We start from the raw sequence: 17,599 nt of genomic DNA on the forward strand, positions 1-17,599 counted from the left end.
ACCTCACATGCAAGAGGCTTCTCCAGCTCTGACTAACTAGTCTAAGACTAAACTGACTAACTAGTAAGAAGAACCAGATATTTAACCTCTGAGGCTGACACCTGTCTAGAGAGTCGTTAAATTGAACAATGCAGATCGTCCACCCTTCCCAGTTTCAGACTGTTGGTTTCACCTGAGACGAGGTTTGAACCGTGTCATTAGGGGAGGGTCACCTCAGCTATTGTATGGGTGTTGGACTTCACTGTTGTTATGTGTTTGCTTGTTAGTGCTTTTTGGAAGAGGCCTCAGGACAGTATTGTAGGTGGCAGATAGTTGGTGTCAACCTCTTCTATTGAGTGATATATATTTCCAGGTTAACATATGTGTATTAAGGTTAACGTAGAAGACTTGTTTAACTTTAAATAATAATAAAAAATGTTATAAAACTTCCACTCTTCTGTGAACTGCTAACCCTAAATGCATAAGGCCACCAGGGGGCTCCAAAACTGCATTACCTTAAGGGGATACTTTAGTAAAATGACAAGTATCTTACTAGAATGACTTTAGTAGAAGTTGAAAGCATACATATATAATATTACTTAAGTAAAAGTCTTAAAGTATATGACATTTGCTGTACTTGAGTATCAAAAATAATCTGAGATCAAATGTACTTAAGTTTTAGAAGTAAAAGTTTTTTTTGTTTGTTTTGTTTTTTAAGTTTGAGTAAGGATTGAGGAATGATGGCTCAGTAGTAGGGCGAGTTTTCTTTCAACTGGGAGGTTGTGGGTTAAATTCCTGACTCTGCTAGTCTATGTGTCCTTGAGCAAGAGACTTAATCCCATGTTGGATGTGAAAGATGTGAGAATGGCAAAACTGTAGTGTAAAGCAGCTCACCAAGACTAGAAAAGCAGTATATAAATACAGGCCATTATCAACTGATTTTATTTGGTAGTAAAGAGTAACAAAGATAGAGGAAATGTAGTGGAGTAAAAATTGTAAATTGTTTTTACTTTTACTGTTTTTTTAATAGACATATATAGGATTGTTGTTCCCTTGTGTTGTCATTTTTTTTTATCACTTTAACTTGCTTGAGTGACTCATTTTACCATTTACCTTAAACCTAATTCTAATCCTAACCCTAAAACCAGGTCTTAATCTTCAAAAAGCCTCTTGAAGTTGTGTGGATCAGCCAAAATGTCCTCACAAGGTCAACAAGTCCTCACAAAGATAGGTTTATTTGACAATGAGTCCACACAGCCTCCTAAAGACATGTGTACAAACACACACACACTGTGCGTAGACGATCTTTGCGTCAGAGGTTAAGCTCCTCCCCTCGCCATCGGTGGAGATTCCCACTTCACTGCCTGGATCCGGGAATCTGTGTTCAGCCATGGCGTCGGGCCTGCTCAGTGTTGTTGTATGGCTGGTATTATGTACGATTCTGGCTCCCTCGGTGTCCGGTAAGTTTGATTTTAAAACGTTAAATACGGTCTTTTCCTTGTTGTTTTGTCGTTTTCGTTGCTTCGTTAACGGCGTGTGAACAGTCGACGCGTACGATAAAAGTACAAACCGGTGTCAAAAAGCAGGGCGACGTCAGTTTGCCCACCGAGAGCTGGCTCGTTTGTTGCTTTACCGTTCGTTATTGTCGTCATATCTATTTGTTGTCTCAACTAGCTTTTGGGGTAAAACAGGCGAATTTAACTGCTCTTTTGTGACTTAAAGGACATTTTTGGTTGACCAATAATTATTTTACGAAAAGATGTACCGCCTCCGAAGTCTGTTAGCTGCTGACTATCAATCGGTGTTTTGGTACTTCATGATGCAATATAAAAAAAAAATGTCGCCACTTTATTAGTCGTAACATCCTTTGTTGTCTTAAACATCCTTTGTGTATTACAGACTATGCACCCCAATGCTTAAAAACCCTGAAATTAATTTATAAAAATACATAATAATTTATTAATTTTGTTTTCTACATTGTTGATTCGGCTGTGTGGTCTTGGATTATAATCGGCCTGTTGACCTTTTGTTATTTATTTGTCCATGCGTCGCTGAGACAATGTTCCATTCGTGATCCTGTTCACGTGATACAGAGCATAGTCTGGTTATGACTCACATCCATTACTGTGAACACTCCAACAGGATATCTAATAATCCGATTAAGACTAATCCGAAAATTACTAATATGATCCGAATACTCCACATGTCTTAACCCGATTATTGCTTCTTGTGAGTACATCGTCAACAATTACTCAGGAAAAGTCATTTGTATGGCAGTGTTTATTGTCTCTTCCTCAGCCTCATATCAGAACATTGATGATGTCGCTGTATGTTTATACAAGAGGTGTTACGTTTGTTTAGTCTGGCTTTATTGAGATTGGTCGGATACAATACTGAAGACATCGCTTAGTGAGTGCTAGGCAACAGAAATACTCTTTAACCTGAACATTAATAATCTTCATGAAGGTAGGATTAGATTTAGACTGTGTTTGGTGTGTCAAATTGAGTTTAGATAAGTAAAAGTGAACAATACCTGTAAAGCACCACAAGCCGCAGTTGTTGGTTCAACACCTCCCTAAAATGCTGCTATGTGTTTCGTCCATTGTTTTAGACCAGAAACTAAAAGAGGGCCATATTTGATTATGGTCCCTTCCTACATACAAATGCGATGTACATGCACATAATTATGTTATTGTCATTGTCACAATTCTGATTTTTAAATGGCAATGTAACCAAATCTAAGCCACACAGGATCACATAATAAGAGGTGAACACGTGTATCTGTCTGTCATGTCTGGTATGTGAACCCTGGACTCCTTACCAGCTGATCTAATAGTGACGACATGCGACCAGGCCCATTTTCTGTCCCAGTCCGTCCCTGGCGTAAATAATACATAAAACTAATATATACAACAGACTAAGTTTGGACATGCCTTTTTAAGACTGTACCCTGTTAAAATAAAAGCTCGAGTCGGGGAATTAAATTGCCTCCTATAATTTAGCAAAATCCATCGCAACATATTCAAATTGCCTTTTTTTGTGATTTAAAAACCCTAACGTAAAGGAGTAAATTCACACACTGGAGAACATTTTTATGTAGAACATGTTGGTCTTTATTTTGCTTGTTTCTATTGGATTCTCCTATAGAATCAGTCGAGCTAATATACAGTACTTCTATTGTGAACACCGATGCATCTGTGGCAACAGTGTACGACTCCCTACCCCAGCTGATGTTTCTGAACCGCTAATGTTTCACAATGAACCCCAAATATTCTTTCACTTCTCTATCTGTCTTTTTCTGATGTGAACTAATGTATTTTGAACCTTCTTCTTAATACCAGGTGTGAGAAGGACCATGCTAAGCTAACTTCCTCTTTCCTATTCTTTTTCTTGTTCCTTTTTGTGTTACAGCGGATGACTCCGAGTGTCTGCCCTACGAAGATGCATATCAAAAATACCACCACTACCAAACGTGCAGAAATGAATTTTGCTGCGGCAACTGCCGTGAGAGATACTGTTGTCGTTTTACCTCTTTGCGACTGACTGAGGACAAACAAGAAAAATGGTGAGCTATTTTTTTCTTCTTCTCTGCTTGTTATGCATGTTCTCTCTGTCCCTCTCGAGAGATGTGTTGATGCAGTCATCAACAGGAAGTAGTGTTTTCCTGTGTGCGACCACCAGTGTGGAGTTTTTGTGAACACGGAAGAACGGCAGTATTTGACATTATGACTAACCCTGTTGTTGAATGCCAGCTTGTGTAGTAGAGTATCTGTATGACCATGATGTAGGATTTACGTCACTCAATAAAAATAATCGCAGCATGAGAGTTGATTTGATCGATCCTTGGTCTTTGTTTCATATTTTTTTAGTGACATGTGGACCCATCAGGTGCATTCATCCTCGGCGATGTCCGTGAGCGTTGCCGTTTCTTCAGTCATTATTTTTCTCTTCATCATCATCACCTGCTGCATCTGCCCCTGCTGCTGCTTATACAAAATGTGCCGCAAACCACAACGTAAGTGACCCTTCAGAAATGTCTGTGATATTTGCCGTAGCCAGCGTTTCGGGAACTGGAAATGAATCTCTTCTCATGCTTTCACACATATGGTAGTTCTTTAGTAGTCCCAATGTTTATTAGCCAAATAGTAGAGACCAAAAACTGACCACTTCTGATGAGTCATAGTCCTCTTATGTAGAGGCATGTAATGAAGGTGTTATTTTGTCATGTGACCTGTGTGTGGGCAGTACCTGCTCCAGTTAAAGTAATTACAGGCATACAAAAACGATCTTAAAGTGATAGTGGCTGTGTGAGGTGGTATGATGATGTATGCACTGGAAGATGACATGAAGATGACACAGTATGAATCATTTTAGTATTATTTATCCATATTGTTTACCAGTTTTCCATCTTAAACCTAATTAGTGCACGTCCTAATCAACAATCGTTTCATTAATCAAAATACCAATTTGAAACGACATAATTAGAAAAATTGCAAAGGCTGCATTTCTTTTTGATTGTTTTACATTTTATGCCAATAGAAAATGTAATAAATAAATGCTATTCATATCTTAAGGCTCTCTTCCTCCTCCATTGGTGTGATAATGCTCTTATTTATCTTGAAAATGTACAACATGGTAAGAATTGAACTGGAGCTCAAATTATAAAAATTATATCTTTATGTTATATATATATATATAACATAAAGATATTACTGAAATCGTACTCTTGAATTGGAGATGCAAGATTTTTTACCTCGATTTCAAAGTTTGGATCTGTAGGAGATGTGAGCCGTAGAGAATAACCTAATTAGCTTTGCACACCAAACAACAATGAGTGGATTTTGTAGGAAATACAGTACACCAATTGTTTATAATTACAATTTAGCACCCCACTTTATTTACTCTTCACACTCCGCTGGTGCCTACTGCATTAGTCCTAAATCTAATGCCTACTTTTACTTGACGTGAAATTGAATACAACAGTTTTTAAGCAAAAAACCCCCCCAAAAATTACGCATATAAACAAAACACTTGGAGCCCTTTTTCTCTTTTATTCATTTGAACAGGAAAGGTTTCACAATGCACATCACTTAAAAGGGAACATGCCTGAGGCAATAACCACATGTTCATATTAGTCAGGTCAGGTGTTCTTTGTGCAAAAGCTAGAGTGACAAATGTCGTGCATGACTCGTAAAAGGCTACAGTCTGTAGACTTTTGCTGCTGCTTCTGTGGCTTCGTGTGGTTTCCTGCACACTTGCAGCCTTCCATAGTGTGTTAGAGTGCAAGTTAGTTTCGTTTTCAAAGAAGAACCATGTGGGAACTCATTTGAGGCTTGCTGGCTGCCCCACCCACCACATGATTTATATTACTGCTGTGTTGCCCTGCTCTTTATACTAACACAGATTTTGGAGCACAAACTGATCTAATATTCCCAAAATCCCAGTTGCAAAGGTGTTTTGGTATACTGTTTCATAAGGCTGCTGGAGTAAACAGTACTTTAGAGTCTTTGTTTTCACCTTAATAATAAAACTTGTACCATACCATAGTGTGGTGCCTATAGAGGAGACGGTTGTTTTAGACTAAGCAATTTGGAACTTTTCCTTTTAAGATTTCTGAAAACACACTCATGGAATTCTGTAGTTTTAATCTAATTCCATTTATTAGATCATTGTTTGTTTATAGGCCTTGTTTTGCTATACTGTCGACAAATGAAATTACCGAAAACCAGTGGCAAATTGAAAGTAATGTGTCTGTGTAGCCAGATTCCTGGCCTTATTTTACTACACAGTTAACTGTAGTGATATGGTCCTTCAGTTCAATGGACATGAACGTTGTGTTGTATTTTTAATGAATCCCCTACACATGGTTCTGTTATCATTCACTATACAAATAACAGCTGAAAATATTCTCCTCAAAAATGTGTTATTTACTCCTCTGACTTTCCCCTGATATGCTTATCAGTGTATTCACTCTGTTCACTGTCACTGGGTCAAATGCTGCTCCACCCTTTAGAAAATGTTGTTGCTAAGAGCCGTGCTGTTGCACTTCCAATTAAGAGGGAACTAAGCAGACGGCAGCATAATTAGTTTGCATGTCAAAACGGCCTTTCAAAAGTAAAATGGTCCATTATTGATAAAATTGACCAGAAATATGACATTATTGAATATTATAGGTGGTGTCACACTAAAGGTTATTTGGAACACCTGTTAATTTATGTGCATTTGAGAGGTGGGTAAGAGGAAACATGGACTTGGCAAGATCATTTGTAAAAATGACAATTCATCTTTGACCACTTGTGCATGCCACTTGAGACATAATATGTTCAAATCAGCAGTCATTAGTTAATATAATCTATAGTCTTGATGACCTGCGCACACAGTCAGTGGACCACGCCATGTGAACCCCCCCCCCCCAGCCTCATTTATATGAGCTTGTGCCATCAGTGACACACAGCTGTGATCCACTGCTCTGTGGGTGGGTGGCGTCTCTTGCTTTGAGTCCATTATTCCTGCTGCCATATTCGCCTATTCATTAAACTAGCTATTATTTACATTTACCCTCTCTTACCCACCTCTCAGACTGAGTGTCTTTTCCCCACACTAGAGGAAAAGCAGCTGAGTTGTTAATGAAACACTCCTAGCACATGTTGTCAGTTTGTTTCTTTAAAAAACAGATTTTCAGCGTGTGCCTTGCAGCGACGGCGCTCTCAGAGAGTAGGAATAGGCACCGACACGAGCGGTGATGTGATTTTCCCCCCTAAATCGCGCTGCGGCATGTAGGGATCACATCTAGGAATGTGACAGCCCCACCTCTCGTGACTCATTGTTTCCATGACAACCGCAGTGGGGGGAAAACTAAACCGCCTCATTTACAGGAAGTGGTCGTGATGACGCCTACTAGTCTGATGAGAAAAGAGAGGAGACAGTGGGAGAATGACTGACACACACACACACACATACCCATTATATTATATATATATCCTATATCCAATAACCCTAAAACCACGTCTTAAGCCCTAAGAAGATTTGAGGACTATCCAAAATGCCCTCACTCTGTATGGTTTGTAAACTTTTTGGTCCTCTCAAAGCCACAAATACTAGCATACAGACACACACACACAAATATATATATTATCCATAGTTTTGAGGACACCCTTTTGACATACTGCGTTCCCCAAAACCTTGTCTCTGTAGACATTACACCCACATGGGTTTTCACATCATCCTCCACTAATAATGACGCAGCAATGATTTTAGTCACGCTAACCCTGGGAGTGCAAACTTGTTGCTTCCACCTCTATTTTCATAATTTCACCAATGTGGAAGAAGTCTGAACTAATTAGGGAACAAAGCCCAGCTTCTTTGTGTGAAATCTGAACTTCTCGTCGGTTTTAATGTTGCAACCCTTTGTAGCTAACCATTGTGTTTGTCAATTTCCTGACTGTGTTGGACATAATAGTCAAGGACATAAAGCCAGTGACGTATTTGTGTGGTCCAAAGGATCATGACCCTTTGCCCAAATCTGTTTTGCTTAACATCTGTTTCTGTTTCTGTGTATTGTATTCTTTTTTTAAAATTATTATTACAGCTGTGATAGCCACTACCACCCACACAACAGTGGTCACTGCCAGTCCTCAGCATTACCCCCAGCAGCCTGCACCAATGCCTTCACAGCCTAACAACTACCAGTCGACTCAGTATCCACCGTACCAGCCCATACCAGTGCAGCCAGGATATGGAGCCCAGTCCATGCCGCCAGCACCTTACCAGGGACAATCATATACACCGGGGCCACCTCCAACATACCTGGAAGCCAGTGAGTATGGATTTTTTATAAAAGGAGACATATTATACCCCATTTCTCCAAGTTAATCTAGTTCCCTGGTTTCCTAATGAACATGTCTGTGACATGCTTTGGTCAAAAAATACCTTAAGGATGAAGCACCACAGCAGTTCAATCACCCTGCCAAAACAGCCCTGTTCAGAACGCTCGCTTTTGAGTGCCTGTCTCTGCAAATGCAAACGAGACACAGGAAACTACGTCAGCGTCACTGAGCAGTTAAGGCCACATTATACTTCTCAGACTGCGTAATGCGTTATCCGTCTGCGTCACCACGGAGACGCCTTGAGCCTTTATACTTCTGCGTCGTGGTGACGGACATGCGCTGCAATTTCCCGCCCGATCAGTAGGGGTCGCTGCGCAATGTTGTTGTGCTTCAGGCTACAGTGAGCAATGGCGTCCGAGAAAGAAAAAGAGAGAGAAAGACTGTTGTTGTTGAAACAGTAGCTGTTTCTCACTTTTCTGTGTGAAGGAACGCAGTTTTAAGATAATTTGAGGCGAGAAATTGGCCATTTAGGGTCTAAACATGTGCTGTATGTAAGATATGACGTATTTATAGTTCGGCAGCGGCGTTATCGGCGGGGATCAGCCCCGCGTCTGTAGACGCTCGGTGCTCACTGTGAGCCGGCACAGAGCAGCTTCGCTGGGCCTGTCCTGAGGACCAATCTCAGCTCTTGCCGTCTCCGTTGTCCCTTGACGGAGTGACGGACACTTAGAAATATTTTGTGCAGTCGGAGACGACGTAGAGGCTCTTCGACAGGAGTCTCTGCGTAACCTACGCAGAGCACTTCACGCAGAAGTATAAATTGGGCTTTAGCATTTGGAAAAGCAATCATTATTGCAGTCGTATATAAAATGTATCCACTGGACATGTAAATCCTTTGAGGCAGGAAGTTTCCGGATACCATTGCCCTCGCCTGCACTCTTGCGTTTTTTAGGGACAAAGCGGAGCCCCACAAGACAACAATTCCAGGAATGTCTCATTGTGACGTAGCAAGAAGTCAACATTGTGTTTTAACTCCTGTACTTGGACTGAGGCGGATCACAAAAACATCTTTTTTCACACTTTGTCTACTCATAGGGCCTACAGATTCCCAAATATAAGGATTAACATGATTAAACGGTTGATTTTGCATATGTCCCTTTTAACTAAAATGTTTCAGACGTGACTGTCAGCTATGACAGCTATAGCTAGCTCAGAATATTTAACAAAAATGTTACATTTTACAACTATAATGGTCTTAAACATTGACAAATAAGTCTTGTGCAAATATTTTAGTCGGCTTTTCTGATATTGCGTCATTTCCTGAATTTCCAGAATTGCCACAAATGAAGCTCTTGAGGTGTTTAGGGTTAACATTATACAAGGATGCCGTGATGATTGTAATGACGTCTTTCACAAACACAGCATGCTATAGAAAAGTAGCCTTTTGCATGAGGAAATGATGCATTACAGTGAACACATTGTGCACATTTGGTGGCTCAGAATAGCTGAAGCAGGGGTGGAAATAACTGCTGCTGGTGTATAATTGGAGCTTGTGGTTACTGTCGATATGCTTTCAACCTTTTCATGTTATGTTTTCTTGCCACATGTAGTTGGTCCAGCCTACCCTCCCAACCCGATGCCTTACAGCCAGGCTGCGTTCTCCCCCAGCCAGCCACCTTACCCTCTACAGCCTCCTGTTCAGCCGGGCGTTAACGCTCCACCACCGGCACAGGGAGACTTCCTTTCCCAGCCTGCATACAACCCGAGTTACGTTGCACCCTAGACTGGATTATGGACCACGATGATGCCATGCTCTCTCAGCCACGTGAAACATGCAGTGTGTAGGAACTTGGCAGAACTTTAAAAATGTGCGATCTGATTTCAAGATGATATCTGTTCCAGAGGGTCTCCATTCATGTGTTTCGGTGATTTAAATGTGGTTAGTGACACATTTTAAGTGCTGTTGCAGATATACAAGATGGAAATGTTGGTCTTGGATGGTATTGCATGGACTTGCTATGTACTAATAGTGAGGTTACTTTTGATTTCATCATTGTCATCTTGGTGAATGAAACATAACACAAAAATGAGTCTTGATTTTCAAAAGTATATATGAAGTGCATTGTTATTTTTCAACCTGCTGAACAGGCTTCATCCTCTCCCTCCTTGTACTTCTTGTCTGATGTGTAGCACTTGTCGTCGGCTAAACCTGCCCGGCCTCTTTCTACGATCCATGATCTGTGGGCGACTGTTTTTCGTGGCCACGATCAGATTTCTGATAAAGCGCTATATGATTCGTTTTGATTTTCATGGATTTGCTCGTAATGTAGACGTGTAATGCTTTGGTATGTGTTTAATATACATGATACTAAGTACATAGAGTCCCAAAATGTGCAGTTTCTAACAAAGATGGTTTAGGCAGGAGTCAAATCAGTGTCAGTTGCCAATATTCAGAGGATATTGGGTCTTCTTTCTTTCTTTCTTTCTTTCTTTCAGGAAAAGGGAATTTGTATCTCATTAGTTTAATAGAATAAACCTTTCACTCAGGGAAGGTTCACATTTACGTTTTATTTGCATATGTTCAAGGGAGACATCAGATTTTTCATTTCCTCATCTTACCGCTGGGCACGACAAACAGCTAAAATGCTTCGGCAGTTCCGACTCAGTTAACCAAAGAAAATGTGTTTGTTTTTTTTGTTCTCTTTTATTCAACAACAAATGTATACAGCCTGCTGTGCAATTAATGACAAATGTTACATCTAACAGTTGTGCCTTCGTAGCTATCAAACATGCATGTAAAACATTTCATTTTCTATTAATGTCTTTCTGTTTTTTTGCGATAGAATTGGTCACTCTAAATTGACCGTAGGTGTGAGCGTGAGAGTGGATGGTTATGTTGGCTAAATTGGCACGCCTCGGTAGAGGATGGATGGATGTTTGCGATAGTTTTGTTACTTCTACTGAAATCTCTGTGTAACCTTCAACTTTTAATTGTTTTGTTACAACCCAGACTTTTGAGTTGACTCATACATGTTTGTGTTGTTTCGCTATCGAAATCATGTCTTTCTCTTTGTAATCGTCACTGCCTTCATTCTAAAGCACTGCTGTAACAGTGAGTTTTTACTCAAAACAGGCCGTTCTTGCTCTGTCACTTGCTTTTGATTTGTTGTTGTTTTCAAGCAAAAGCCATCTCTTGTTCTACTCTCCGCTCACGGAAATTACTTGAAAACAGTTGAACTAAAGTGACCTTTTTCTTATCGTCAGAAACCACATAGCAATTCTGTTTAAAATGCCTGAAATGACTTTTGAAATTTCCTTGCTCAGACTTTGGTTGTGTTCAAAGTAAGTAGTACCTTGTGTATGTATTTTATATATTAGCGTGTCAGAATGTGTTTGAGTCACATTCATGCTGTGGTTTTTAATTTACCCTCGAACATTAGCGACCACGTGCCAGGTAATAATGATGATGATGTCCTTGTAGATCTTAGTAATTTACAATTTATTTTTTTTTTAAGTTGTGAAGAGCATGCATGTTACCTACACCAACCAATCGATTTGTCTGTATTTGACTGTAGCCTCACCTCTTGCCTCGAACTGTTTTGTGCTCGTGTTCCGCCTGTGATTTCAGCCCCTTTGGCCAGTGATTCTTCAAGGTGGAGCGTTTGTGTTTGTGAGTAGCCATTTGTCAGTCGATGTTACTATGAGAAAACGTGTATGTCTTTTATTTTGTTGAAACACACACACCTATCATGCAGAGTTTAATAAAAAAAAAATATATATATATATTTACTTGCCCCAAGTGTTGGTTAATGATAGTAGTAAGTGCAAACAGAACCAGAAGTGGTCAACTGAACTTCTATAAATGCTGAATTTGCCTACAAGTTATAGCTTTTGTTGGAACGTGTGGTTATTACGGTAATTTCACGTGCTCTGTTTCAGGAAGCTGCCGAATCTGCACCTTTGTCACCAGAGAGGAAAGAGTTGGGAAAACACCTGTACATAGTTTCCATTTTTTTTCGGCCCGTTTTTGGACATTGAGACAGAAACTCAAACATAGACTATTATTATGCTGTTAAAATTTCTAATTTAGCACACTAAATCCGGTGCTCCCATAGTTAAATGAGACATGTTAATAATAAATTAAACATTACAGTGTAAAAAGCAGCAGCATTGAATTAAAAAGTTGAGAAAACACATTAAAATGTTCAGTCTGCTCTGATTTATTTGTTCCGAATAAACAATTGACTATATACTACAGCTGACAGTATACTGTACAAGTGTAAGTGCTCAGGGATCAGAGGAGACTGGGTGGAGCTAGAAAAGAAAAGTGAGACGTAACAATGTATACATATTTCTGTTGTGAGTTTCTACTTTATAAATGGTGTAATCTAATCTAACATACATCAAATTGAGTAAGAATTCTAAGGTTTCAGCCGTTCTCAATCCAAATGATTTGAATGCAACGAGTGCTGTTGCCTTTAAAACTCCAAAAACCTATCCAGCATGTATTTCACATGAAGTAAGGAATGTTGTTTGGTGACTTATGACAGGGTGTTAACTCTTCAAACAGGCTGAAATGGTTGCCTCAGTGAACTAGGAGTCAGGTTCTTGTTATACCTCATTATGGCAGTTATGGTTTCAACGGTCTTGTCCGGTCTTGTGTGTATTTTGAGTGTGATCCTTCTCCTGCCTGTAAGAGGTGAGTTATTTGTGTGGGGGGTTTGTACTGAGTCTTGTTCCGTCATTGGTCACAAGAAGTCACCAAGTGAAACCTAACAAACTCAGTGGAGCTACAATACGTCCGTGAACCATAGTTTCTTAATGTTAACTTTAAGACTGAGTTACACCTGTTTATCAGCGTTATACTGTGATTCCTTCACCTCTCACCTTTTTACAATCAATCAAGTGTTTTGTGTGTTTCAGCTGATCACTGTAGTAGCTATCGGGACAAATATGGTGTTTACCATGATATTGACCAGTGTTCCAAGTACTGCTGTGGAGACTGCAGCAATAAGTACTGCTGCAGTATGAAGGCAAAGCGTATTACTGAAGAACAGCAAGAAGCCTGCCATGTAAGGTACGCTCCTGTTTTGATCATGTGATTTTCTTCATGGTAAAGGTGGTAAAAAACAACAATACACTATTGCTTTCCACAACCAATGTATCAGATAATTACCCCTGAGTAATCTGAGTAATGTCATTATTATTTATTCACTCTTCTAAAATATGTTTTCAGTGGTTTTTCGCCCAGGTCTGGCAATGGAATCGGATTTATTGGTATGATTTTGGGATCCATCACTGCGGTCATTCTTCCCCTCCTCTGTGTGATTTTCATCGTCTGCTGCCTGTGTCCTTGCTGCTTGATATACAAGAAGTGTCGGAAAAGGCGCAACCCGCAGCAGCAGAGTAAGAGACTGTGTTTTTGAAGTTTAGAGTTTAGTTTCTGTTTAACTTGAACATGCGCTCACTGTGGTCGTGGTTGCAGTTAAAGGAAAAGGTCAACAAATGAGTGAGATGACTATGCTGCACTCATGCTTCAGTTCAGTCATGTCACATCATTCAAAACCATAATAACATGAATCATCAGTAGCAGCAAGACTTGCGATGCATGCCTCCATCTTCCCTTTAAAGGTGTCTGGTTCAAAAATGTCACTTCTTAGCAAGAAAGCAAATGTTGTAGACACTGTACCTATTGTATCTTGTATCTAGATTATGTATATTCCTATTTCCTAATTGAATCTATATGGTCTCTTCTACTGCAGTTGTGATCAACACCACCCATGTAACCACTGCACCTGGTCAGCCAGTGTCTCCCCAGCAGCCGTCTTACCCGGGCTACCAGCCTGTGCCTCTCGTGCACGGATACGGAGGCCCACCCATGCCCACAGCGCCACCACATTTATACCTGGATTCGAGTGAGTCCACCCTGACACACCCTGAGAAGAGAACAAACCAGAATTTCACAACATAACACTATTTCCTCCCCTGCTAATTCACTATTTACCTCTGATAGAGTAATATTTTATAAAATTGTTCATCTATCTATCTATCTATCTATCTATCTATCTATCTATCTATCTATCTATCTATCTATCTATCTATCTATCTATCTATCTATCTATCTATCTATCTATCTAGTTAGTTAGTGATCTACCAAGCGAGAATGTATCTATCTTGCTTGTTAGCATGCTAGTTAGCTTGCAAGCTATCATGCTAGACTCTATCTATCTATCTATCTATCTATCTATCTATCTATCTATCTATCTATCTATCTATCTATCTATCTATCTATCTATCTATCTATCTATCTATCTATCGATCTATTTCTTGCTAGTTAATTAGTGAGCAACCAAGCTACAATGTATTTATCTTGCTAGATAGCGTGCTAGTTAGCTTGCCTATCTATCTATCTATCTATCTATCTATCTATCTATCTATCTATCTATCTATCTATCTATCTAGTAAAGTTGAAGTAATTCTTTATGAATAATTGGAGAAAAGCAGCACAATTAATTTTTAATCGACAACATTTGTATTTCACCCCTATGTTCCTTCTCCTTCTCTGTTTTCCTGATGCAGCTCACCCACCACCATCATTCCCACTGCATCCACTCCAGCCTGCAGGACAGTATTATCCACCTCCACCACCATATTCAGATGATCTGGCACAGCCGCCCTACAACCCATCACATGTCCCCTGAAACCCCTGAACCTTACAATGATATCTTCAGTAAGAGGAATTCGTTTTGTTTGTGTGATGTTTTAAAAAATGTTCTTTATGTGTGTGTGTGTGTGTGTGTGTGTGTGTATATATATATATATATATATATATATATATATATATATATATATATATACACTCATGTCACGTCCATACCATTATTATTTTTATATTTTCAGTTATTTGGAGATGGATAAAAGTCTAATTTGGACATTGAATATGCAAAGTACTGTTGACTCAGTTGACCTTCCAATCCTATTTCCTATTGAATAAACTCAAATTGCCACTAGAGGTCGCCGTTATCCCACTTCTGTGTAGAAAAGGGAAACTGAGGCTCACTGCATGACTGCAGATAACTTTAATTACAAACCAATGAACCTCACCTCAACCTTTCTGACTAAAACATACTTTTTAAAATGTGGTGCTGGCTGTGATGGAAAAATGCTGTAAAACAAATTTAATGATCTAGTACCTTGAATAGCTGTTTCATGATATACTTTGTCAAACAGTTTAAACTATGCAGTGATTCTACAGCACAACAAACATTCTGATGACACTCACAACAGTGTGTGTTGTGTAGCCTGCAGCATCTCTGGAGAGAGTTAAGTTATAAGTGCATAAAGTATCTCTGGTTTTTTGTTAATACACACTTTGGTTTATCATCATCCTGAGCCGATGTTGTGGTTGCAATTATGCTTCAGGAATCGTTGCAGTTATGATAATGTGAGGTTGATAATGCCCCTGGTAATAACAGATCCTTTATGGTATTATATGAAATAAGCCGCACCAATAATAAAGTTTGCTAAAAGTTTTCTAATTAAATGAAATAAAAAAGCAACAATTTTATTAGTCTTTTTTCACAGTTTACCATTGTTTTTACTTGTAATAGTTGAAACACTGTAGAATAGATTTTAAATAATACAATCATGTATTATTAATATTTTCCTCGTTCATTTCACAGGTGAAAGTCTTCATAATATAGCCGTATGTCGGCCATTTTGGCAAACTATAATAACCATTCATTTGTGAAGCTGCAATGGCTAAAATATTTTTGAAAAAGCAAGACAAAGGTTTGCCATTTATTCATTTTTAAAATGCCTTTCTCCATTGACGTATGATGAATCACTGCCATTCTTTGAAGGAAACGCTGATTTTATTCCAAATGTGGGTTTTGTTCTCAGTGCGGTCCACAACCCTTAGTCATCCATTAGTAACAAAATACCCAGTTTTCTACGTTCTCCCTTTCTAAAAACTCAATTTGTTTCCAGCAGTGCATCGAAGCCGTGCAGAAACCAAGACGTTTACAAGCCTATACTTCATAAATCATCTTACAATCATATCAGTGTTTGTTATATAATCCATAATGTTGTTCACCCGCAGTATGTCAGAGCCACTCTGGGATCATGTGCACTTAAATTGCCAGTGTGGGCATGCTTACATTTAATTCCATAATAACCCCAGCCACTCCCTCTTACTGCATATCCATTAATCAATACAGTGATAGTGCTGACCGTGGCTATTTTAGTCATGGAAGTGACTGGGGCTCTAAATGGAAAAAATGACCCTGTCTGTACTGTACAGACCCTGCCTGCTATCGGAAATAAGCCGCTTTCTCCTTGAAGTGTGGCTCAAACTGCTAATGAGCCCTCGGAGAACGTGGCAGATATAGACTTTACAGCTGCCCGGCACTGTTCTCTGCCTCTCTTGCTCTGCAGCTTTTCCGACCATCTTCTCCCTCCCTCCGTCTCTCCCTCTGAGTGAGTGAGCTTTCTTCTTCTGTCTGAGCTGAGGGCATTCTTGTTTGGCCTCCTGCCCGAGCTGCCATTAGGATATTTTCAGCATTTTCTCCACATCCCACACACCATTCCTCTCGTCTAACTCGAATTCTCTTCTGCTCGGCCGCGTTCACAGTCTATCTCGCATCAGGGATGCACAGAACACGGACGAGGAACATATCGGTTTATGGTTTTCAGCTTTTGATCTAGTTTTGAATAATTCTTTTCATGATTATGAGTCAGTTGTTTGTGGGAGTTGCTGCTTGCAAGGGGGTAACACTCCATCATGCATGCTCTTGCTCTAGTTTTGATGCTCCACAAAGACTTGACAAACTCTCCTACATGTATGCATTGGATGGATGTTTCAAGGGTTCTTGGTAACACTAATGGTTCCAGTAAGAACCATTTTGATCCAGAGAACCCTTTAAAACTTTCCGGAATAAAGGGTTTTAAAAGGGTTCTTGGTGGAGGCCTTCCAAAAGGGTTCCAGGTGGAAGCTTTATAAAAAGGTTCTTATATTGTTCTACTTGGCACTTTTATTTCTACGAGATTAGTAAGACTGGCAGTGCTCGTCATTCACATCCTGCTGAGTACTGCCAATACTATATTATAAAAGATTACATAAAAGTCCCATTTTAGTTGGACTTGTCATGTAAACAGTCTTAATTAAACTAACATACCTATATAACGTGATTGAAATCACTCTTAGAAATAAAAGTGCTAAGTAGAACCATATAAGGTTATTTGACTTTTGGCTCCAGGTAGAAGATTTCACCTGGAGGGTTCCACCAAGGACCCTTTTAAAACCCTCTATTCAGGAAAGGGGTTTTAAAGGGTTCTCTGGATCAAACTGGAACCATTAGTGTTACCAAGAAGCCTTGAAAAACCCTTGAGTTTTTCCAAGAGTGTGGAAACTCCACACAGTGAGGAAACATGTTTATTGTCCAAAAATATGATATTTGGACATGTAATAAACATATTTCCTGTCAAAGACATTTCAAATTCACTGAAAATAAAAAGAACACTCTCTCAGCAAAATAAGAAATAAAAAAAAATACCACATTAAATACAGCAGGGGGCAGAAAAACGCACGATACCAGAAGGCTGGTTTATAACGTTGGCCAGATCACATGAGAGGAAATCCTCTCCTCATCCTTTCTGGAATCTGGTGCAGAGAGTTAGGATCGCATGCACGGACACTAATCTTCAATCGTTTCTAATCCTCCTTTATTTAAAAAAAGTGGACATCTTTAAAGGGATCTTTGCTGCATGTTTGTCTCAGACTTTGAGGATCAAAT

General features: G+C 39.4%; 1 protein-coding gene across 1 annotated transcript; it reads left to right on the forward strand.

Moving 5' to 3' along the window:
* Positions 1–1,308: 1,308 nt before the first annotated feature.
* LOC310929973 (protein shisa-5-like) lies at positions 1,309–11,691 on the forward strand. Its single transcript, XM_083892852.1, has 5 exons — positions 1,309–1,439; positions 3,391–3,544; positions 3,849–3,994; positions 7,568–7,795; positions 9,416–11,691. Exons 1-5 carry the CDS (start codon positions 1,370–1,372, stop codon positions 9,586–9,588), a joined length of 771 nt encoding a protein of 256 aa, XP_083748978.1. The 5' UTR covers positions 1,309–1,369; the 3' UTR covers positions 9,589–11,691.
* Positions 11,692–17,599: the final 5,908 nt, after the last annotated feature.

Source organism: Microchirus variegatus (genome assembly GCF_963457635.1).
Source record: "Microchirus variegatus genome assembly, chromosome: 7".
NCBI lineage: Eukaryota > Metazoa > Chordata > Actinopteri > Pleuronectiformes > Soleidae > Microchirus > Microchirus variegatus.